The sequence below is a fragment of the Camelus dromedarius genome, chromosome 29 (genome assembly GCF_036321535.1).
Source record: "Camelus dromedarius isolate mCamDro1 chromosome 29, mCamDro1.pat, whole genome shotgun sequence".
Taxonomy (NCBI): Eukaryota; Metazoa; Chordata; class Mammalia; order Artiodactyla; family Camelidae; genus Camelus; species Camelus dromedarius.
In genome coordinates this window covers 17,649,397-17,673,642 of record NC_087464.1, presented here as the reverse complement: position 1 = coordinate 17,673,642, position 24,246 = coordinate 17,649,397, and the positions used below count along the sequence as shown (strand labels likewise).

At 37.9% G+C, this 24,246-nt stretch overlaps 1 protein-coding gene across 6 annotated transcripts in view; it reads left to right on the top strand.

Moving 5' to 3' along the window:
* The window catches only part of CPEB1 (cytoplasmic polyadenylation element binding protein 1), a 67,304-nt gene that overhangs the window by 4,147 nt on the left and 38,911 nt on the right, over window positions 1-24,246 (top strand). For all 6 annotated transcript variants that reach the window (XM_064480629.1, XM_064480627.1, XM_064480625.1 and 3 more), the window contains exon 2: window positions 11,161-11,335. Coding sequence is in view for 2 of the 6 variants with exons in the window: in XM_064480625.1 (XP_064336695.1) it covers window positions 11,161-11,335 (175 nt within the window). In the remaining 4 variants the exon portion in view is untranslated. The remainder of the gene's footprint in view (window positions 1-11,160; window positions 11,336-24,246) is intronic.

The window sequence follows — 24,246 nt, the reverse complement described above, 5'->3', positions numbered from 1 at the left end:
GTGCGATTCAGTGGATTTGTATATGTAATTCTTGGTGTATTTGTGGGGGAGGGTAAGCTGTGAGTCTCTCTACTCCGCCATCTTGGCTTAGCCTAAAATTCCCATAATTTTGTCTCTTAGATTTCCAGGAAGAATAAATACGGGTTTTAGGAATACATGGTAAAATCTGGAGTAAGCTCCCGGGGCATAAAAGAGCCCTGCATCATGAATGAGGGGTTGGGGTTTCATTCTGGGCAAAACTCAGAATTCTAGCAGTGTACACAGCCACACTAGCAGATGTAAAGTGATAGGTACCTTTATTTCTGTATCTTATCCCCAAAGGATATAAAGCAGTAAAGAGCATATTCAGAGACTTTGCCAAAGAGATTTTTTAGTGAGAATGCAGACTCAAATACAAACCAGTGGAGTTTTTTTTTTTTAACCTGTTGTCTGAGAAGTTTTTGGAAAGATGGAAACTATGAAATGTTACCTGTCCCCGGCTGCTTCTTTAACTACGTTTACAGGCCAAGCACTAAGCTGTGAGTTCGATGTTTGTGAATTGGAGATGGAGGGGAAGGGTGAGATGACTAAAGAAGCTCTCTGCTGGTATTTTAGTGTTCGTATACTAGGTAGTATCTATGCAAAGTTTCTCGTTCATTGTTTTCAGCTGAATGACTGTTTTCTAACATTGATATGTGTTTGCTTAAAGGACAAATTCCAAACTCATTAGTGGGTAGTACTTCTGGGTTGAAGATTGAGATAAGAATGCATACTGAACCAGATATTAGTGTTTAGGCTGTTGCTTCAGTAGCTAGTGGTGGAGGCAGTAAAAGAATCACTGGATCAAATAGCAAATTATTTTCTCTTATATGGAAGAGCTGTGCTAATCCCATCCTGTTCTACAAATCTGCTTTTCCTAGGCAGTATCCAAGCTGTACTGACTTTGGGGAGAACTTGCCAGAAAACCTGGGGGTAGGGGAGGGGTAGGTTAGAAGGGGGTTGGGCTAGAGATTGGAGTGGAGGAAGTTATATAAGAATTTTTGCTTCTCTTTGAATTAAAACTAAAGCACCAATTGCACCCTTTCAGTGTTTGGATTCTGCTGACCACCTGGCCTCTGCCCCACACATTGCAGCTTTGGAAATGCATTTTGTTTTCTTTCCTCCAATTGTTGCAGCCTGATTTTTGTTACACCTGCTTATGCAAGCTTGTCATCGTCTATAAGCACAGATTGCAAATGCTGAAGGTTTTTGTGTTCAAGATAGGACCCTCGAAACAAGGCATTTCTCAAGTATAGTAAATTGACTGAAAACATTGAACTGAAAGTGTAAATATTTCATATTTTCATAGGAAAGTTATCTGACTTTCCGTAAAAAGTCAGTTTCCAAATTTGAGAGTGTTGCATTTACATTCTAGACATAATTTTCAGAGTTTTGTTACAGGGATTTAAAAAGACTCCTGTTAGGGATTACTTTGCCTTCTTAATATAATGTGAATGTTTTAAAAGAACAGATGTAGCAGGAACATTCCTAATATTCAACTAAATAGGGTTGAGCTTTGCTTTCAGTGGTGCTGAAGAACTCTTAGGCATGGATAGCCTTTGAATTCTATTTCACTTTTCAGTATTCCTGCATGGCTGGAGTACCCTTTCAGATTATAGTGAGTTAACACTCTGTTTTAATATTTAAGACATTTTGTCATGGCTTTCTTTGAGATAATTGGAGAATCCCCAGAGGACAGGTCTAAAGATTGATTTGTGTGCTAAAAATGGGTCATGGTTGCATGTAGCTGCTGATTCTGGGAGTAACTGGACTACAATAGTGTTACTGCTTTCTTTATTCCAGCCGGCACAATATGCTGACATGTACCATCCTGACAGGTCTAGTACTCTGGCCTGAAGTCTTCTTTGATAAAGACGTGGGAGTAGCTCTCCTCTTATTGAAGGAAAGCTGTTACCTTGAAGAGCAGATTGAGTTTTTTGTGTCTTTTGACAGAACGCTTAATCCTTACTACTTAACACCTGTGTTCTTTGCATTCTGGCTTTGTGCTCCTGGTTTCTGGCTCTGACACCATCTGTCTCCTGAGTCTGCACTTCCTCCTGAGACTTTTTTAAAGCTGTAATTTTGGAATTGTTTTCAAGCTCAAAAGGTGTTGGAGACCTGTCTGCCTCCCAGATAGAACTTGGAGTTGATAGCAAGCCCAGATTATAGTGTCTGACCATTTTCACAGACAAGGAGAATTAAGCGTAGAAGGAAAAGTGGTTGTTTATACAGTGAGAGGATGATAGAGCCAAACTGAAACGCAGGTCTTTTTATTTCCGGACTAGTGTTATTTCTAGAATTCCTGCACCTTGCCCTCTGCTATGCTGGTCTCTGATTATCTCATTGTATTTAAAATTTCCCAGTGGTTCATAAGACTCTATGGTTTCCTAGTTTTTCTTTGTCTGTCTGATAGATCTTTTCTTGTCCTGGCACTTACAGGCTTCCTCCTCCTCCCCCTGAGTGCCGTGTTCCCTCTGGTTCATTTTGTCGGCTCATCCTTGTTCCCTTATACAGAGGGCTTGTGTATTCCTCTAGCACCAGTTCTCCCTCTATGTGGTCAAGTTTTAGGTTGAGCGTTTTAGCCCTGGTTGTTCTCAAGACCCGTAGTTCTCATTAGCCTACTGAATAAATGTGTCTGTCTGAGGCATATTAAACCCAGCAGATCTCAAAACAACCAATTTCTTCTTTCTTCATCTCCTGAGGCTAATCTAATTCTATCCCCTCCACCCAATTACTAGTCTGTTTTTTTCTCTTGGGGGGAAAGAACTGTGTTTGGGTGTATTTTTTTGTTTTAAAAATTTTTTTAGCCACTAAATTCCCCAGTACAGAAGGATGCTAGGTAAATACATACTTGTAGCTTTCCTTTGGAAACCTCTTCCCAGTTTCTGTAACGATAGAACCTTGATGCTGTCTAGCTCTTTGTCTCCCTTGGCCACTGTATCCTTCCATTCCTTCTCCATTCCCATTGCTACCACAAATTCAGGTCTGCCTTGGATGAGTATTTTCAGTCTACTTGTTTCACCTTCCTTCTTAGTTATTCCTGCCTTTTCACGCCTGTGTCTCTGTGTGGAGCTCCGCCATACTAATGGTCTTACTGCTCCCCAGACAGATTCCCTCAGACCTTTGATCCTTGGGTCTTAATGGGTAATTGTATCTTCTAAGCTGAGTGGTGAGCACTAGGTGAGAGGGCCTTTTCCTGTATCTTTTCTAACACCCCTGCCCAGATCACCACCATAGGAGTAACTAGTGAGGTGTTACTGATTAAATATAGGAGTTTTAAAATGAAACTCAAACTTCCCTTGGGTTTTTGGACTTGAAGAGGCTGAATTTGCCTCTGCCAGTCAGGAGGTTATGCCAGCTCCACCTGCCACTTTTCCTTGTCATATTGCCCTGCCTCAGTTCGGGAGGACCTCTTAATGATAAAGCTTCCAAATGTTTCAGGTGAAGCACAAAGAACGGTATTTCCCTGCCCTTGTAAGAGACTCCCCAAACAGCTTCAGTCGCCACAGAGAAGTTCCCTGACCTGGTCTCACCTCCCCTCCTCTCCTGTTTCTCAGGCTGCCTTGATGCAGAAGGAAGAATAGGTTTGGAATCTGGGATCCTGATTTGAGTGCTAGTGCTCTATTAAGCTGATTGATTTGGAGAAAGATTTTCAGTTTTGCTAAGCATGTCTTTTTCTTTATATTGAGACAAGGTAATCTCATAAATTCTTGTGAGGAACAGACCAACTTGGACAGTTGGTCATATGGGCCCTATTCTTGCCCTCTCCAGTTGGACTTAGCTTCCACTACTATCCCTTTTCTGCAGTTGTTGAAGAGTGTCCTCCTCCCTACTCAAAGAGCAGTTTTGTGTCTTGGAGTCCATCTTTTCTCATACCCTCAGGACCTCTTGGTCAGTTATCTCTGCTAAACTTTCACCTCTGTCTGTAAACATGATCACCTCTCTTCCATGTTTAGACCTTTCCTAATACAACCACCCCCTCCAGCAACCAGCCTCCCTGGCTTTCCTTAGCTTCCCTGTCAAGCTTTTGTACAGAGTAACCCCTCTATCTTTACTGCCTCACCCTTTCCTCATCTGTTAAATCCTTGAGATCTGATATCATAAGATCCTCTTCCCTCTCACACTTTCTGTTCTGGAACTTTTTTTACCAAGTTCATTTTTCCCAATCAAATCTTACAGACGTTTCTTGAGCCTTTCAGGATGTTTGCATTCTTTCCTGGATATTCCTATAAGATCTTTGAAAAGTGCAAATTTGATTACCTAATCCATAAGTGGTGGTTCTCAAACACTTCCATCTCAGGATTTCTTTATACTCTTAAAATTTTGAGGCCATCAAGAGCTTTTGTGCATGTGGATCATATCCATCAATTTTTACCCATTAGAAATTAAAACTGAAAAAAGTAAATTTATTTATTAGTTACTAAAAAATGAATTCATGACATATTAATACAATTATATTTTCCAGAACAAACAAAAAAATGAGAAGAGTGAGCATTTTACATTTTTGCTGATCTCTTTAGTAGCTGATTTACTAGAAGAAAACTGGATTTTGTTGTCTGTTTTTGTATTTACTCTGTTGCCATGTGTTGTTTTGGTTGATGTATGTGAGGAAAATTTTGTTTCCCACAGATATGTAGTAGGGAGAGGAGGAGTATTTTAATAGCCTTTTCAGATAACTGTGACTATTCCTCTTTGGTACTACACCAAAACTCAAGTGGTAACTTTCTAAAGGTTAAAGTTTTCCCTCAGTATCCATGGGGGATTGGTTTCAGGACCCCCCCTCCCCCAATGGGTACCAAAATCCAGTCATGTTCCAGCTCCCTATATAAAATGACACCATATTTGCATATAACCTGTATCTTCCCATATACATTGTCATTTCTAGATTACTTACACTATGTAAATAGTTGTAAATACGCTGCAAGTGCCATTTAAAATAGTTGCCAGTGCATGGCAAAATCAACTTTTGATTTTTGGAACTTTCTGGAATTTTTCCCCTAACATTTTTACTCTGTGGTTGATTGAATCTGCAGATGAGGAACCTGGGGATACAGAGGGCCAGCTCTAATTGCAACAGGAAGTGTGAAGCCATGTACTCTTCGTGCACTGTTGTATTAATGCACTGGTCTGTCTTGCACTTTGGATGAGTTATCTACCTATGCCTGATCTTGTAACATATTTTAATCATTTGATAAATAGTTCATTGAGTTATGCAATATTGCAGATGTTGACCACTGGTTAATAGCATCACCGGTCTTATCAGAAAAGTCTTTTAAGGTGTTGAGGAAGGTGTCAGGTTCAAGTGGTGGCAGATAATGGTTTTTCCAGAATTCATATTTTTTCTGCAAAGCTCAAGTTTTTATCATTAGCAACAAGTACTGATATTTATTTGTTTTTTGAAGTGACTCGCTTACTTTGTTTTCAAGATAATGTTTGCAAAATACCCAAAGTTGATAATCATAGAATGTCAGTTGGTTTTTCAAGTAGAAAAGATGTTTCATTTGAAAAATAAAAAAAGAGGCTACTTCTTGAAACTCAAGCACATAAATACTTTTTATTGAGATCATCATTGTACTTTGGTATGAAGCAAATGGGCTTTACATGTAAACTATGTTCATTTGTCTCACAGAATATTAAAGGCATGTACTCAAAGGCTGAGATTTAATAAAATTTTTACTGCTTACCCGAGAAAACTTGTAAGTCTGGCTTTTTCTGGGAATTCATAGCGTAAAGAATACAGTAACTGCTGCTGCAGTTTACTGGCAGTGCCTTGATTGCCGCTTAGGTGTCAGTTTTACGCACTCCCATTGTTTTTGTACCATCAGTGCAAATGTCAACATAGTGAAAAAAGAAAGTGATATCTTAGAATTATGAAAACAGTTTTGACTTTGCGGACCTCTGAAAGGGCAGGTCCACAGCCTTCGCTTTGAGAACCCCTGCCACAGAGTAAGGCCAGACTCCTTAGTTAGCATTCAAGGCCCATCATGGTCTGACTTGAGCTTAGTGGCCAAGTTTAAGCCCTGCTGGTCTATTCCTTGAACTTTTTTAAAATTGAGGGATAACATACATGCAGTAAAAGGCAGTAGATATTAGTGTATAACTTGATCAATTTTTACATATTTATTATTTTTATACATCATGCAGATCAAGATACAGAACATTTCCAATACTCTGTAAGGTTCTGTTGTGCCCTTTCCACTTTGTATCCACCGCCCCCCACCCCAGAATTACCGACTCTTCTGCCATCTGTTGTCATCAGTTGGTTTTGCCTATTTTTGAACTCCTTGTGAATCATGTAGTGTGTACTCTTGCATTTGGCCTGTTGTTCACTTAATTTAGTATCTGAGGTTTCTATAAGTTGTAGTGTAGTACAGAAGGTGTTTTTTTTCTGTATAGTACTACATTAGAGATATGAATATCCATCTTACAGATGTTATAGATGTGAACAATTTATCCATACTTACGCTTATGGGTGTGCAAAAAAATGAGTTAACATAGCAAACCTAACTGCTGTCCTTTGACTGGTGTTTGGGAACTTGGATTTTGAGTTCCCACCATTCCCAGAACTGGTAAGAGTGACTTACTATACTTAAACTGCACAAACAGTATGGTTTATGCTAAACATTTGCTTTCCTCTTGGAGTCTGAAATTTTGGTATATTCCAGACAGAGGCTGCCTGTGTGACCAGCCCTCAGTAAAATCCCTGGGTGCCAAGCTTTCTTTGTGGGCAACATTTCACACATGTCACAGTTTGTTGCTGTGGGAATTAAGTATGTTGTGTGTGACTCCCCTGGGAGGAGGACCCTTGGAAACTTGCACCTGGTTTCCCCTAGGCATCTTTTCACCTTTGCTGGCTTTGCTCTGTATTTTCTGACTGTCATAAATCTTAGCCATATATGCTGAGTATACCTATATGCTGAGTTCTGTGAGTCATCCTAGTGAATCATGGAACCTGGGGGTGGTCTTGGGGACCACTAATACAGCAGGGATTCGTTTTTGTTTCTTTTCAGATTTTGAGTTATAATGAACTTGCCTGGAATGAACTAAGTTGAAAATGTACTTCTGAGTAACAGTGATGAAATTGGGGGACATTTGTCAGTAATAAGGTACTGAGCATATCCAGGCACTTTATAGAATTCTCATAACCACAAAGCCTACAAAGTAGGTGCTGTACTCCGTTTTGTACCTGAGGCATCCAGGGCTCAGAGAAGATACTAAGTGGTAAACTTGGTATTTGTACTCCAAAGCTTTTCTTTTTACTTTTCAAAACAATGAAGTTTTGGGGAGGATTCTTCCCTGTGGAAAAGGGAAATGCTTTTTTCAGATTGTAGTCCCCCCATGCCCTTTCCAGTTAAGGATTATTGCTATAGAACACCACTGTTTCATATTGGTGTCAATGCCTGTGAAAAAGCACAAAATTGTGATTTGCTATAAAATAGCCTATATTAACAGAAATTCCTAGTGAACCATTCTTTCTGATAATAAGTAGGTATACGTATAACTGGTTTCATCTTGAGGCCGTTTTTAGCTAGTAATAGTAAGAATTACTGTTTTTCTTTTCTAGCACTGCCAGGTAATTCTTCCTGTTGATCCATGATTTTCAATAGTACTGAGGTTTGTGTTCTCTTATATGTCTCTAATCTCTAAAGCCTACTTTCCTATCCATAGTGAAAGACCAAATAAAGGTCAAAAAAGCTGCACATGATCTCACTTTATAGCAAGATATGCCAGAAAATAACAGTGAAAGCTATAAGCAATAATAGCATAGCCAAGGAAAAAAACCTATTTTTTGTCATGGTGAAACATGAGTTCATAAAACTCAGGCCTATAAATTGATTGGAGTTAGAATATACAAAGTAATGGGGTAGATACAAAGTTTCTGTTTCAAAAATGAGAAACTATGCCTTTATCTAACTGGAGAATTTTTAAAAAGGTAACTATATTCTAGAGTAGATTCAGGTTTTAGGTAGTTTGATTTTTATCGTGTCTTTAGTCTTGTAATTGAGCTTTTTAAATGAAATGATTAGGAAGACTAGGCATGGAAGGGCCTGGGGTATTCAAAGGAATAGTTGGCATAGGTTTTTAGTTCATTTTTCTCCTTTAAAGAGCAAGTAGATTGTATTTCTTCAAGGATCCCTGTGGTGGTTTCTGACCCCTTGGTGTAATAGTAAAAATACTACCGATAGCCGACATTGATTTGTTCAGTACATGATTACGTACCAGGTACTCTGCAAGCACATGATGTGTATTCATTCACAAAAAGCCCTATGAAATAGTAGTATTACTTTTATCCCTATTGTCCACATAAGGAAAGTGGTAGATCTCGTCCCCATCAGACATTGCTGGCTTTGGTCTTTTTTTCTCCTTCTAAATTGGCTACTTGAGGCAAACTGTTGGTTCTTACTGATCTGATTAAGCAATTTGGGGTATTTACTTTTTTAAATTATATTTTTACTTTTTAAATTATATTTCTACTTTTATTAATTATATAAAGTCTTGTAGATCTCTCATTTGGTGTACTTAAAGGGATGGAGGGAGGCATTCCATGTGTCATTTCCCTCGAGTTTGGAGGTTTTGGTGTATGTTCCTTCTGGGAATGGGGCAGAGTTGGCCAGGCATATTCTTGTGTGCTTTATTTTTAAATTTTGTTTTGGTGGTGGGGAGGCAGTTAGGTTTATTTAGTATTTATTTATTCTTAGAGGAGGTACTGGGGATTGAACCCATGACCTCATGCATGCTAAGCATGTGCTCTACCACTTGAGCTATACCCTCCCCGTGCCAGGAGTATTCTTAGATGTTTTTTTCAGGCTGTTGAGATGGTAAGAATCTTAGACCTTCCGCTCTCCTGGTGGTGGTGGGGCCGGGGGCAGTGGGGAGCACGTTTCTCCCCGAAGGTCTTCAGATCTGCATCTTTCCTGTGGACTACTGTAACGCTTTCATTGGTTCTCCTGCCTCCTGTCTTTCATGTAATTGCTCATGGTTTCCTTCTAAGAGTCACATATGGTTACCATTTACTTGCCATTAAGTGTGGCCAGGATCTGGTAATCATAGTAAATAAAAATCAGGTTAATTTTTATATATTAAGAGGGGACTTTTAAAGTGCGGAGACTTTTGATGTAGAAGATAATTTTAACTCCTTAACCTGGCATATGAGGTCCTCTTTCCAGTCCACTTTCTTCTCCATACCTAATGCTCCACCACACTGGACCACTTTTGTTAATGTTGCTCTGTTCTCTGTTCTTCAGACCTCCCTCTTACCCTCACTTCCAGATACATTCTATTCCTCTGAGTCCCCTCGGCTTAGAGGACAGTGTTATGTTTACAGCACATTGTAGCTTGTGTTGTGGTTGTTCACGACATAATCAGGTTTAGTTCCCTTTCTAGACTTAAAATTTTTTTTAGCTAATCTGCCTACCTTTAGAATGCAGCTGTAGGTAGTGGGCAGTTGGTTAATGTTATTAGGCAGATTAGGCAGTGAACGAATGAAGCATGTCGCCTTAAGGTCTTCAGATTGATTGTGAATGCTTGTATTTTAGCCTTTGTGAAGTTGCCTTATTGAAGCTGAGAATCATCTTAGGAATCTACAGTTGTGAAAAGGGGCTTGTGTCAGTAGATTTATCCATTGTCAGTGGCATCTCTCTGGAAAGCTTGGGAAAACAACCTTGCAGGTCTTTGTATTCTGGTCATCCTCATAGCTTGCAGAGGATACCAGTCTTTTCAAGAGCTTGAAAATGATATGGGACTCAAGTTTGTCCCTTTAAGGCCATCCTGCAGAGTCTACAAAGTTATAGATGTTTCTGGTCATTCTCATGCTTATACCTAGATTTTAATAGTCTAAACGAAATAACACCAGGCTTTTTTGGGTTGTGTTTTGAGGTAGTCAGCTATGAGATCTTAGGTACTAGTTTCCTCCTTTTTTAATTTTCCCCAAGGTAATTGGGAATCACAGAACGGATGATTCAGACTCCCATTAGAAGATTCAGTCTGTCAGCCAGTGTTTCATTGCTTAGATGTCAGGCATTGGATGTGGTGATGAGGGAGACTGGAGAGTGAAGAATGATACCTAGGTTTCTTTCTAGGGTGCCTGGAGGAAGGTGGTTGTATTTACTGAGATGGAGAATACCAAAAGAATCAGTTGTGTGTGAGCGGGGGTTCAGTTCATGTTTATGTATCTGGGAGTGCTTTTTTCATTCAGTAATGTTTTACACGAATTGTGTGTGCTTTTAATGACCACATAGAGTTGTATAACTAAACAGTTCCCTTTGGGTGGTGATTGTACCACTCTTGGTCCTTACCGAGTCTTTTCCTGTAATTATATCTTCAGGTGTAAAAACTGGCAGCTCCTACATGCTAAATGCTGTATACACCTTATCACAAGGTTGGTGGGTACTCCTTTCCCATTTCACAGAGGCATAGAGGTTAATAACTGCTCATAAATGACAGAATCAAACTTTTTAAACAACTGTATTGAGATATACATAACCATAAAGTTCACGTTTCAGTGTACAGATCATTGATTTCTAGCATATTTGTAATTTTGTAATCATCACCGTAATCTTATTTTAGAATATTTTCACCATCTCAAAAAGAAACCTTGTACCCACTAGACACCAGCCTCTAGCCTCCTCCCCACCTCTCCAGCTGAAGGCAGTTAATCTGCTTTAGATTTCCCTATTCTGGACATTTCATATAAATGGGCTCATAAAATATGTGGTCTTTTATGACTGGCTTCTTTCACTTAGTGTTTTTAAGGTTTACCCATGTTGTAATATGTATCACTGCTTCATTCTTTTTTTATTGTGAAATAATCTATTGTATAGATAAACCCCAGGACTTGAACCGGGTATCAGGTATGTCTGGTTCTGAGGCTCATGCTGCTGCTCCCATGCCGTTCTTCCTGGACACGTCCCACTACGTTAGATGGTTCTTGAGGCAGCACCTTACATTTGGTGTTTTTCCCTCTTACAGTTCTCTCAGGGCATCTTGTTCACAGTGAGCACTCAAAGTATTTTAATATATAGGCAAGAAACCCAAGCCCTTGTTACTTTATCTAACTCATCGTGGTGGGTTAGAAGAAAGAAGGTGTGAAGTCTCTGTCATAAAGGAGAGTAGAAAACCTAAATACCTTTTTTCTGTGTCTAGGAAGAAGAGGCGGGAAGGATAAAAGATTGCTGGGACAACCAGGAAGCACCTGCGCTCTCCACATGTAGCAATGCCAATATCTTTCGAAGGATAAATGCCATATTGGATAATTCTCTGGATTTCAGTAGAGTCTGCACTACACCCATAAATCGAGGAATTCATGACCATTTGCCAGGTGATTTAGATTTGAAAACTTGGATGTACTAGGCATGCATATACAGAGCTGTTTCTAGGCAGCTTCCTTGTGAAGCCTCTGAAGAATGACCTTGAATCTCTGGCAACACTTGCCCCTTTTGTAGTTTGCCTGTGGATTGGGTCCCCTTCTGGGTGAAGACTGCCTTTGACTATAATACAGAGATCTATTTTATAATGATTTACAGGAAGATTGGATGAAAAAGGATAGGTCAAAAGTTTCAGGACTATTTATACGTACAGTTATAAAGAGAGTCACATTTAGCTACATTTAAAAAGTTTTAAAAAGTATAATATTTTATCTAACCCAATATATGCAAAATATTATGTCAATGTGTAATCAGTATAAAAATATTAATGAGATAGTCTTTTGTTAGTACTAAGACTTTAAGATCCAATGTCTGCTTTCACATTTATAGCACAGCTCAGTTTGAACTAGCTACGTTTCAGGTGCTCAGTAGCCACATGACTAGTGGCTACTGTACTGGATAATGCAACTCTTGAATATTTTAATTGCTTTTAGACATGAGTGTAAGTCAACAAGCATTCGGTTTTTATGATATTTAGGCTAGTCCGCAGAAGAATGGAGGGAGAAGGCAGCATCTCCTGAGGATGATACTTCACAAGGAGGCTTGGATGTCCTAACAGTGTTTCACAATCTTTTTGTGGGAGTCACACCATATTTTAAGAATGTTGATGGGATATTTTTTGTTTGCATTATTTTAGATGAAAGTGAACATGTTGTTAATTTTTTAAATGGACCTTGAAAATATTTGATAACAACAGAGATTCTCAGAAAAAGGAATGGTAATCGCTGTGTTTTAGTTATGGACTCTTTGATTATTTAGCCTGGCCTTGGAAATAATTCCCACAAAAATGCAGGAACATGTGAACATAAAGTAGCTAAGAGTTTAAGAGAAGGAGGGAGACTGACCTGTGGAATTGTCAAATTTGTTTATTAAATTGTGCTAGAGAGAAAATGAGAGAACGTGGTGGTGGGGGCTGCAGGTGGGTCTTGTCTCTTTTAACTTCCAAAAAAATATACATATAATTTATTTTCTGGTAATTTGAGTAAGCCATGAGCTAACCTTTATTCTTCTTTAGCTTATGCTGAACTAAAAACTCAGAGAACCTGTTTGGTTCTACATATGTGTTGTTTTTCTCTTTTGAGAAAATTGCATGAATTATATTCAAATAAGAATGACAAGCATCAATGACTTAAATCTCACTGGGTTGCTTCAGACATGCTGGAAACTTTTATGGTGTTTATTTTTCAGCTATGCTAGGTTGTTGACCTGAGTAAGGGAAAAGACCCATGGTCAGTAAGAGAGGAGCTTTGAGGAGTGTATGTTTAGAGTTGGCCAGGGAGCCCAGTGGCCTCACTGGTAAGATACCAGGCTCTTATGAAAGTGTTACCATTACACTCGCCCAGGTCAGTGACTAGCCAAACTACAAGGTACAGATTTCTTGGCTTCTTCAGAGCCTTCTCGGGCACACATTCAAAAGGTACAATAGGAAGAGTACCTTGAAGGAATAGGGGGACCTGGGTTCTAAGTTTAACCTTGGGTACTGATAAAGTTGGTAGTTTTTCCACCTGTAGGACAGAATGGTACATACCCCCAAATGCCTCTCAAGGTTCTTCTCCTGGGGCTCAGATGAGGAAGCAGTACTGAAGTTTGAAGGGACATCAAGGGATTGTAGGAGAGGTTCTGGTCAAGATGGCAGGTGTTCTGGGCCCTGTGCACATACCTAGCCCCCACTGTATGGTCAGCTGTCTCCCTGTCCCCACCTGAAATACTGGCTCAGGGCTATGGGCTCTTGGTCCCAAGTGGTAACGGAGCACTGTGTGGCCTACGGCAGAGAGCAGCTTTCCCAGGTCTCCCCAGCAAAAAAAAAACCCACCTTGTGGTTAATGAGGAAGTAAACCTGGGTATGTATTTTCCATGAAATAACCTGAATTTGTAGCTTCTGGTCAAAAGTAATTTTGTTACCTAAGAAGATAATCAGAATTATGAAAACTTAAGAACAAGATTGTTGCAGCATCATAACTAGGGACAATTTGGTGATAACAAAAGCTTAAGTAACCATACAGTGGAATGTTCTGCAGTTATTAAATGTGCTGTTTGTAGGAGACTACTTAATGACATAGACAATCACAGAAACCGAAATGAAAAAACAAAGTACAAAATAGTATATGGTCTTAGGTGTGTATAAATGCACAGAGAAAGACTGGAATAACAAGATGTAAATGTAACAGTGAAGGCATTAGAGATGATTTTTTTGGGGGGGTATTTTTCCCCACTAGTTCTTATTTTAAAAAAACAAAAACAAAACCCATGTTTTATAATAAGAACTTGTTAAAAATGGTGTATTTTGGCACAGTGTTTCACACTGCTGTTTGGATTTTGCATAGATGACAATTAATTTTAATTGCAAAACTTGTTTCATGTAGGTATACCTGACTTTGCAATAGTTACGTACCACTTATTTTTTCCATTTGAACAAATGTTTGAGTCAAGTCACTTGCAAGGCTGTTTGTTAACTGTGACAAAATTTCATTGCATATGGTTTTCAGTAAGAGTAGTAACAGAACTACACACTCAGTTAATAAGGTGTTATTGGAGAAGTGCTGTGACAAGGTCAAAGGAGGGAGAGGCTGTATTGGTTAGGGAACTAGGAAGCACTTTTTGGATAAAGCAGCATTTGAAATAGGCCTTTAAGAAGAGAAAGTTATTTCAGTGTAACTGGAGGTCGAGTAGATTTTTTTCTTGTTGCTTTAAAATTGGCTTTGGGGTCTAACCCTGAGAATGAAGAAGTGTGAAGTGACCGTGGTACAATGTCAGTCCCCAAAAGTGAGGGCTCACTGAGGACTTATCAAGAGGCCACAGAGCTGTTCTTGCTACCACAAACATGATCTCAGCCTTCCCCTGGTCTGTATAAGAAGGCTGCTTTTGGAGGGTAGCATTTGACGTGATTCCATCCCCACTCAGTGGAGCATGTAGGAGAGTAGGGTGGGATGCTGCTTCCTCTGTGAAGCTAGGCAAGGTCTTCTAGGAGAAGCATTTGTATAGACTGATGATGCTTCCAAGAAAGAAGGCAAGGTTGAGCCCCTTGTTAGACAGCAGACTTGCTCTCTGTCCTTGACTGAGTAGAGATGAAAGAGAAATTGGAAGGTGATGCCAGGCAGGGAGAGGAGGAGAGTAGCTGAAGCTGTCTTAATGCCTACCGGTTGACATTCAGGGAAGTTGTGACTTTCTGTGGTTCAGGGGAAGTCATATAAGGCCTGAGCTTTGGGGCTAGTATCCCACCAAGAAGGCCCTTGTTGTGTGTGGGGTGGTAGGTGTTGGGATGGTGCTGGAAGGTTAGGCCAGAGCTAGGTCCCTTTCCCAAGCAGCCGTGTGGAGAGGATGTACACAGTCTTCATGAGAGGGATGCCTGCCACCTAGAGGGCCCTTTCCACACTCCCTAATCCTTTAAGCCATAATCTGTTCAACTCTGTGAGGAAGGAAGGAAGGAAATCGGCTGTAAATGGAAATGTGATTAAAGCATAAATGAACTGAGTTTTTATTAAGTGTCTGTACAGTGTGAAAATTGGTAAGATGACCTTAAGGGAGGGATAGGTAGAGAGATTGAGTATATAATATGGCTAGGGGCAGTGACTGGAGGGAGACGTTTCATGTTAACTCAGAGATGAGACTTCTCCGTAACCATTTAAAATAGCTTGAAAGCTTATAAAAGGGATAGATTAGCCAAAGTAGTTCAAAGTAAGTAAGATGTGGGACTGAAATGCTGATTCAGATTTTTTTGTTTAAGTATAATAAACATACAGAAAAGTACGTAAGTAAAGAGCTCACACTTTGTCAAACTGAACACAAGCATGCACCCAGCACCCAGATCTAGGTGAACTGCTGACTTTTAATTTAGGACCAAAGAATTGTATAGTTGTAGCTTGATATATTGAATTTCTGACCGAGATGGTTTCCTTTTTTATTCTGGGGCATCATTAAACAGTATCATCACTAAATTATCTGAAAAGCTATTCTGAAATAAACTTTAATATATTCAGTCCCAGCTAACAGGAGACAGTTCAAATTACTCTTGGGAAGTCCTGTTTCCCACAAAATAAATTTTTGTGGAAGCTTAATATATGGCTTTAACAGTTAAGTGATTAAAAATTTAACTTTTTATCAAAGTGTAACATGCAGGAAAGTATGTAAGTGATAAATATGCAGATTCAATGAATTTTCACATTCTGAACACATTGTATATGTCCACTTAACTACAAAGGCAATAGACCAGAAGCCCCCTGGTGACCCTGCAGCCTCTTCACTAGTGAAGGGTACACCACCATGCTGATTTTTAAATGCATAAATTTTTTACCTGTTTTGGAGTTGCTATAAATAGAGTCATAAATGTGTACTCTTCAGCTATGAGATTCATCCATATTGCAGCCAGTGGTTGTAGATCATTTGTTCCCATTGCTGTACAGTATTCTGTTGTATGAATGTGCCGAGCTTATTCACTGCTGTTAATAGGCATTTGAGGCCATTATGAGTAGTGCTGCTATGAACATGTCTTTTGGTGAATTTATTTCTCTTGGGTGTACTCCTAGCAGAGAGAATATTGGCTTACAGGGTATGTGTGATTTCAGCATTAATAGATGCTGTCAGTTTTTCACAGGGATTGCACCAGTTTATACTTGTGACAGTGTCAGATGATTTGGGTTGTTCTACAGCCTCACCAATAATTGGTACTGTCTTTTCCACCTTGGCCATTTTGGTGAGTGTATGACGGCATCTCTATTGCGGTTTTAATTTTCATTTCCCTGATGTCTCAGGAAGTTGAGCACCTTTTCATGTTTGTTGACCTTTGGATATCCTATTTCCTGAAGTGCCTCTTTAGGTCTTACACTCATTTTCTTTAGGGTTATGATTTATTGCAGTTTTGATGTGTGTGTACATATTTAGACTTCAGTCACTTTCATTGGTTTTTTAGATTATCATTTTTGTTTCATTTTTGAACTGATTTTCTTGACTTTTCTAAATTAAGTGTAGCATACGTGTCCAGGAATTTGCTGAAATCACTGTACACTGTAAGTCATGGAGTAAACATCTATGTAACTACTACTTACATTACCAGTACCCCAAAAGTTCCCCATGTTTTCCCTAATGATCACATCTCCCTTTCCCCAGATTTAACCATTATCTTTCTGTGCTTTTCTATATATAGTTTATCCACATGCAAATATCCCTATATAACTATTTAAATTTTGAACTGGTGGATTATTTTCATTATGACTGTGGACTGTTGGTTTTCAAGGTTACTGCAGAGCTAGGGAGGAGGAGACAGGAAGAGTGCAAGATAAAGGCCACAAAGAATAGTTTTTTTGCCAGGATTCTGCTGTTTTGTCTTTGTGTTTTAAATAAATGTTCCTGATTACTGCAAGCCTTTAATTTCCGGAGGCCCAGAAAAATCTGTTCTGACACATTTTGCCAGTGTTCTCCCTGGTTTTATGGAGCAAAGAATTTTCACAGGTCCTTATTCTGCTGTTTCACTGATACCATCCTGATCATAAACTTTCAATCTTTCTAATACTTGCACCAAAGTCTACATGTTTCCTTCTTAGCATGGGTTTAAGTGCATTCTATGATTTGTGATAAATTTTTAATTATCATTCAGTTAAAAATATTTTCTAATTTCCATTGGATGCTGTGTTGACCCCTGAAGAAATAGGTGGTTTAACTTTAAAACATTTAGAACTTTTTTTCATCTTTTTATAGTGGAATTTTATCTAAATTCTCCTATGATCATAGAATATCTTCCATGTGATTTTAGTCTTTGAAAGTTGTTGAGACTTTCTTTATGCCCTACTTTGTCAAATGTTCTGTGTATACTTCTGAAGAAGGTGTGTTGAGCACATGTTGGATGGAGTATTCTGTTTATGTCAGTTAGGTCAAGTTTGTTAATTTTATGTTTCAGATCCTTTTTATTTTTATTTTATTTTTTTTAGTCTGTCAGTTAACCGAGAGAGAAATGTGTTAAAACCACTCGCTTTTGTTACAGTCTTGTCTATCTCTCCTTTTAGATGTGCTGATTTTTTTTTCTTTATAGATTTTTGTAGACTGTTAAATTTTAAGATTATGTCCTCTTGTGAATTGGTCCCTTTGTACTTATGAAATGCTCTTGTTTATCTCATGTTTTTGCCTTAACGTTATTTTGATATTTGTATAGTTACACCAGCTTTCCTTAATTATTTTTGGCATGGTGTATCTTTTCTTGTATTTTTCAACCTGTCAGCAACCTTGTATTTTTAAGACATGACTTTGGTAATCAGCATATAGTTAAGATTTTGATTTTAACTCATTCTGCCAGTATGTGTCTTAATTGCAGTTTTTTTTTTAAAGCATGTAGTTGAACTATTAACATACTTATGCTTAAATCTATCATCTTTATTAGGTCTTCTCTTAGTCCTTCATGTTCTGTCTCCTTTTGGATAAATCAAGTACTCTTTATTCAAAGTTACTCCTATTGTTCGGTTAAACATCCTTTTACTGTTCTTTTTGTGGCTATCCTAGAAATTACAACATATATCTTAGACTTACTACACAAATTAGTGCTTTTATCACTTCTGGAAAATGCAAGGACCTTACAGAACTCCAGTTACTCTGTCTCCACAGCTTTCATACTTGGCATTTTAACTGTATATTTTTAAATCCCAGGAGGAATTATTTTATATAAACATTATTTACTTAGTCTTGCTCACAGGTATCCTCTTTTTGTTGCTCTTCTTTGCTGAATTTCTGTGCTTCCATGTGAGTTCATTTTCCTTCTGCCTGAGGAACATTTTTAGTGTTTTCTTTAGTGTGAATGTAGTGGTAATGAATTCTTTAATTTTCCCTGAAGATGTTTTTATTTCACCTTTATTTCTTAGAATGTACTTGCTGGTTACAGAATTCTTGCTTGGCATTTATCATTCCACTCTATATATTGTTTATCTTCAGGGTCTCGAGGTTTTGTTGACAAATCAGTCTCTTTTTTGAAATTTCTTGTTGTCTGTCTCTTACTCTTTGTTTTAATTTTCCCTATTAGTATATTAGTCTTTTCTGCTGTTTCACTCTTAGTCTACACATGATATCTTTGTTGTTCTTGCTTGCGAGTTCTTGGGCTTCTTATATGTATAGATTTGTATCTGTTAGTACTCAGTTTACAGCCATTATCTCTTCATGTATTTCCTCTGCTTCATTTTTATCTCTTCTTATTCAGTGAGTCTATTTAAACATTTATTCTACTGTCTCATTCTGTCCTTCTCTCATCCTCTGTTTGGTATTTTCCTTTTGTTGTTGTTTTCTCCCCTTCATGTGGGATATTTTTATCCTATATTCTAGTTTACTTCTTTTCCTGTACTCTGCCTCATTTGATGCTAAACTCCACCTTTGAGATTTTAATTTCCAATATCTTGGCAGAGGTTTGGAGCCCTGGTTTCATTCTGGTTCATTTTCACCCTGAGGTACCACAGGGGTTGTAGGTCAGTAGATGCAGTGGCCTGTTAGACCCCCTGCTGGGCATGCTTTGAATCTCGACTTCCCTCCCTTTGCCTCTTCAGGCTTTAGAACCAAAACCCCAGATTGCTGACTGGCAGATACTTTCATAAGGTCCGTGACTTTGGTACTCTGGTATTTTGCTTTCTCTTCTGGGTGTTTGCTTTTTGTCAGAATCAGACTGGTAGGTCTTTCTTGTCTTCTGAGATCTAAGATGATGTCTCTCTTTTTTATTAATTGAAGATTTCTTATTTTGGGGGAAGCAGGTTAATCTGAATCACCTTGTCAGCCATTACTGGAAATGAAGCTTAAATGACTTAAAATTTTATTTAACCCTTATTTTAATTCTCCTCTAGGCTAGTACCTATTGTGAAGAGAAGTGAGATAGTACATGTGAAGAGCTTAGGAAGTGTCCAGTTGAGTGGTAGTGAGTAGTTTTTTCAATTTTACTTCATTTTTCAACATATTTTGTCCTCCTGCTTAGTATAATTCTGAAAAAACTACTTTGTCTTTTCACCTCAATGTGATGTTTTCTAGCTCTTTCTTTTCTACCATTCAGACCACATATTGGTTTTACTTACATAATCAAGTTTTAACTTTCAGTGTCCCCGGTTGATAGTCTGTTATCTTCCTAGGCATACAGTATTTATTTTAAAATCTTGTTCTTGGCTTTATTATCCTTTATTCCCTCAAGATTTTATGCTAAGACTGCTGCCTCATTGAATCTGTTGGTTTTCTGAAAATACTTGGTTAATACTGGTTGTAATTTGTATTTTTAAGTGACCTTTGTATTTGAGATTGCCTGAAAGCTTGTGTGCAGATACTAAATAAGTTTACTCCAGCCTGACTTCAGAATGAGAATACTTTGTAGGTCATATTGGATACTTCTATAGAGTGATCTTAGCAGCTATTGATGATCACTACCTAGATGCATTAATTTATTAGGGATTGCCAAATAGCAATTCTCTAATTCTCAAGCGTTCGTGTATTAACGGATACACTTTTACAAAAGTAAACTTACTTTCATCAGCTATTCGGTTAACCTGAAGAATAGAACACTTAGTAAAGGCAGATAAATGCATGATTATTTTTCTGTATTTTCTTTCATAGTGTTGAGCTTATTCTCCAGAATTCTTCAGAGCTGACCAGTAAATTGTTTTTCAGTGTCAGTGTGGATTCATGGGTTTAGTGTGTTTGATGTGTCTTGATCCATTGCAGTCATCCTCTTCTGTTCACGTTGTCTGATCTTCGAACAGTTGAGCCTCTTCACACCCAGTAGGATGGATTTGAGGGAAAAAAAACAGGCAGTAACAGTTGTTGAAAAACCAGAACTCTTACACATTGCTAATGTAAAATACAGCTGCTTTGAAAAACAGTTTGGCAGCTACTCAGAAGGTTAAATGTAGAGTTACTGTATGACCCACAGATTTGTTCCTAGGAGTACACCTAAGAGAAATGAAAGCAGTGTCCATGCAAGACTTGTGCATGAATGTTTATAACCACATTTTTTCATAGTACCCAAAATGTGGAAACAGTTCAGATGTCTGTCAGTTGATAAGTAGATAAACAAAATGTGCTATAGCCATACAGTGGAATAGTTGGCAGTAAAAAGGAATGAAGACCTGTTTCATGCTAAAACACGTTAAAACTATAAACAATATGCTAAAGTGAAAAAAGCTAGTTAAGGACAGCATATTACATCATTCCACTTATATGAGATGCCCAGAATAGGCAAGTCTGTAGGTACAGAAAGTAGATTAGTGGGTTGCTTAGGGCTGAGAGAGGTAGGAGGGAGTGGAGGTGACAGCTGAAGGGAATGGGTTTCTTTTTGAGGTGATGGAATGTTCTAAATTTAATTGTGATAATTGCACAACTCTGTGGAAGTACTAAAAACCATTGAATTGTATGCTTTTAATGGGTGGATAAGTGACCAAGGAGAAAAGATACTTGCAATACACAACAGAAGGTTAACTTTCTTAAATTACAGAGTATTCTTATGAATTAATGAAACTAACAACCCCATAAAAATGGTTAAAACATATATGAAGAGGCAGTTCTTTCAGTCAACATATTATAAACTGTTTTAGGTGCTGTGAATACAGATGTGAACAGATGTGCACCCATAAAAGAGCTATGAACTGTTACAGCAGAAGTATGGTGGGGAATAGGAACAAACAGTATGTCAGTTTACACGAAGTGGTAGGAAAGAATAAAACAAGGGGTCATGGTAGGGAATGACTCGGGTTGGGGCTTAGTGGTTACATAAATTGTTTCCCCACGTGCTGTTGAGGGAAGGCTTCTCTCTGAGGAAGCGACAGGCAGGCTGAAGACCTGAATGATGAGCCAGCCATGCAGAGAAACCACGATAAAATTGTTGTAAGCAGAGGAAACAGGAGGGCCTTGGGGTGGGTGGATGGACCTGAAGCTGGTATACTTAAGGAGTGGCAAGGCTTTGGGGGGTGGAGGGTAGGAAGTGTGTTAAGTGGTAAAGCAGAGAGTGATCAGGAGGCTGCTGCAGTAGTCCAGGTGAGGAGTGTGTGTTAGCTTGGGCTAGTATGATACTAATGGCGGCAAGGTAAATGGATAGATTTAATACACATTTCAGAAGTAGGTTTAACAAGACCTGCTGATAATGGGGCATGAAGGGGAATAGAATCAAATTTTGTCTAGCAAACAGGTGGATCCATTTTCTGAGATGGGAACTATTAGGAGGAAAAGGGGGACAGACAAATGAAAGAATGCTGAATCTTAAAAAAGTAAGTTAAGGAGATATGACAGACCCTTGTCATTCAGTCTCAGAATCTTATCAGAAACTAAAACAATGGGATTCTATTTTTTACCTGTCAGATTCATAAAAAGTAAGATTTGGGAAGAGTGTGGAGAAATAGTCCTTGTATAGTTAGGAATTTAAACTTCTGTGACTCCTGGGGCAATTTTGGCCAGCATCTGTCAGTTTAAAGCTGCTGGATCATGAAGTCTGTGCACTTAACAAGTATATTTGCCTGAGAAAGACAAAATAAAGTGGAGGGATGTTTATTGCCTTATTTGTAGAACTAGAAATACAACTACTAGGAATAAACCGAATGTCCATCAGTTGAGAAATAGTTAAATATGCTATGTTCATAAAATGGACTATGTTGTCACAAAAGAAGGAAGTTGATCTGTATGTGCACATATGGAAGGATCTCCAAAATATATCTGAAAAAAAGTGAAGTAGTAAATTTGTGTACATTTTTTAAAAAAACTGTGCATTTATATCCTTGTGTGTATGAAAGAATCTTTGAAAGACACCTCTTGGGCTGGGGAATTTGAGAAAGGAGATAATTCTCACTTTGTATTTTCCTTTCTTATCTGAAGTTGTACATGCTATGTTAATTAACTTTTAATATGGCAGTGAACTTCCCTGTAAGAAAGTCGTTGACTGTATCTTACTTTCCTAACAGAATCCTAGAAGTACTAGACTACTAACATTTGTATTGGATATAAACATAAAGAGACTCTAATACTAATGACCAAAGAATATCCCAGAAGTTTTAATACCAAGTTCTTTTTCTTAAAAGAAGACAGTTCATTTTTATTTAAATGTACTGTGTTTTTAAAATTATGAGTTCCTTTGTTAGAGAGCCATATTCAGATTTTAAATTCTTAAAGCCATTTTCTGAGTTCTTGTAATATATATTTGCTATAGACAATTTGGAAAATTCAGTACAAATTTATATATTGTGCTGACTGCAGTCTGCTTCATTTGCTTAGATTACTGGTAGTCTCTTTCTACATACTTCTGGATATTTTCGTGTAGCTATAATCATGATTTCTATGGTTTATTCTCCCTCTCTGACACTTAAGCATTCTCCTTTATCATGTGCTGATAAAGGAATTTTAATGGCTGAGTTCCTATTCCATTATGAAAGAAATAGTTTCTCGCCATTAATAGCTTTGTGACAACAATCTTTATAGGTAGATATTTCTCTGCATTTATGAGTATTTACTTAGGAAAGGTGGGGTTTTTTTTGCAATAAAATTGCTAGGTTGAACTATTTAAATAATTTTTAAACTCTTGATGATTTATGGAAATGCTATCGCTTTTTTATGGCCTCTCCAGCAGTTTGAGAGTGCTTTTCTCACCACATGTGTAGAGAAGAAAATTACCAAAATGACTGAATACCATTAATATTACATCTTTAATGTTTCCAGGTTGGTAACCAGCATTCTTATTTTAATTCCCATTTCTTTTAAAGTGGAATAGTTTAAAAAAAAAAACAGTATTAGTCTTTTATCTTTTCCCTATTGAACTTCCTGCTCACCTTTTTTTTTTCCCTCTATTGGGGTGGAAACTCCACCAGGCACTGAAAAATCAAACTATCTTAAAGACAGTTGTGATTCCTTCCTTTGTTAGGAAGTTAAAAGAAGATATGTAGCTTTTTAATTCTTTCTTATCTAGTTTCTATGAAAAAATCCCATGGGGAAATGCTTTAAAATAGGTTTAGACTGGCAAGTATTCCTTACAGGCAACTTTAACTCTTTGAAATGTTAATGATGGCTAGGAATAGTAATCATCTTGAATTCACACCCCTATGTGGTTCTAAACCCCTGTGTATAACGGTGTGTGTACAGATGAGAATCCAGATGTAGAATAGCTGTGAACCCCCAGCTTGAACCTATATCCTTAGATCCTTTGCTGATAAACAGGAAAGTATAAACTAAGTTGTAAGTGGCACTATTCATTCTTATGCAGATGAGTTGAGTTTTAGTTTTTACCAGCAATCTGGCTATCCTAGACAAAGTGTATCTTGAGTAACTTTGTTCTAACACCTGGAGAGGGAGAGATCAAATTTGTTTAATGTGCCCCTTAAAAAAAAAAAAGGAAAATAATATTTAAAATTAGAGGCCTCTGCAAAAAAGTGCCATAGTTTAAAGTACTTTAAATCTTACCAAGTACTTAGAAAAATGTAGTCAAATTATCTTTAGACTTTTCCCTTTTTTTTTTTTTTTTTAACCTTGCAGAGGACAATAATACCAGCTTACTAATGTAAAGGTAAGGGCATAGGGTAAGAACTTACCCTCAAAGAAAAGAGGGCGAAAGAACTGAAAATTGATAGTTTCTTGCTGTTCTCTATTTCTTCTGTTTGGGGAAAAAATGCTTCAACTGTCTAATAATCAGATGTAACTTAGTTTAGCAAGATATTTGAAAAGCATACTTAAGGAAATATTAACCAGCATTCCCCTGTTAGGCCAGGAACCCCCTTACATACTTTATATCATCATGTCTCTTTCCTTCCTGGCACTTCACTCACATTCTAGCTTATCACTTGTGTGAGTATTTGGATTATCTCCACTACTAGATTGTAAATCCATA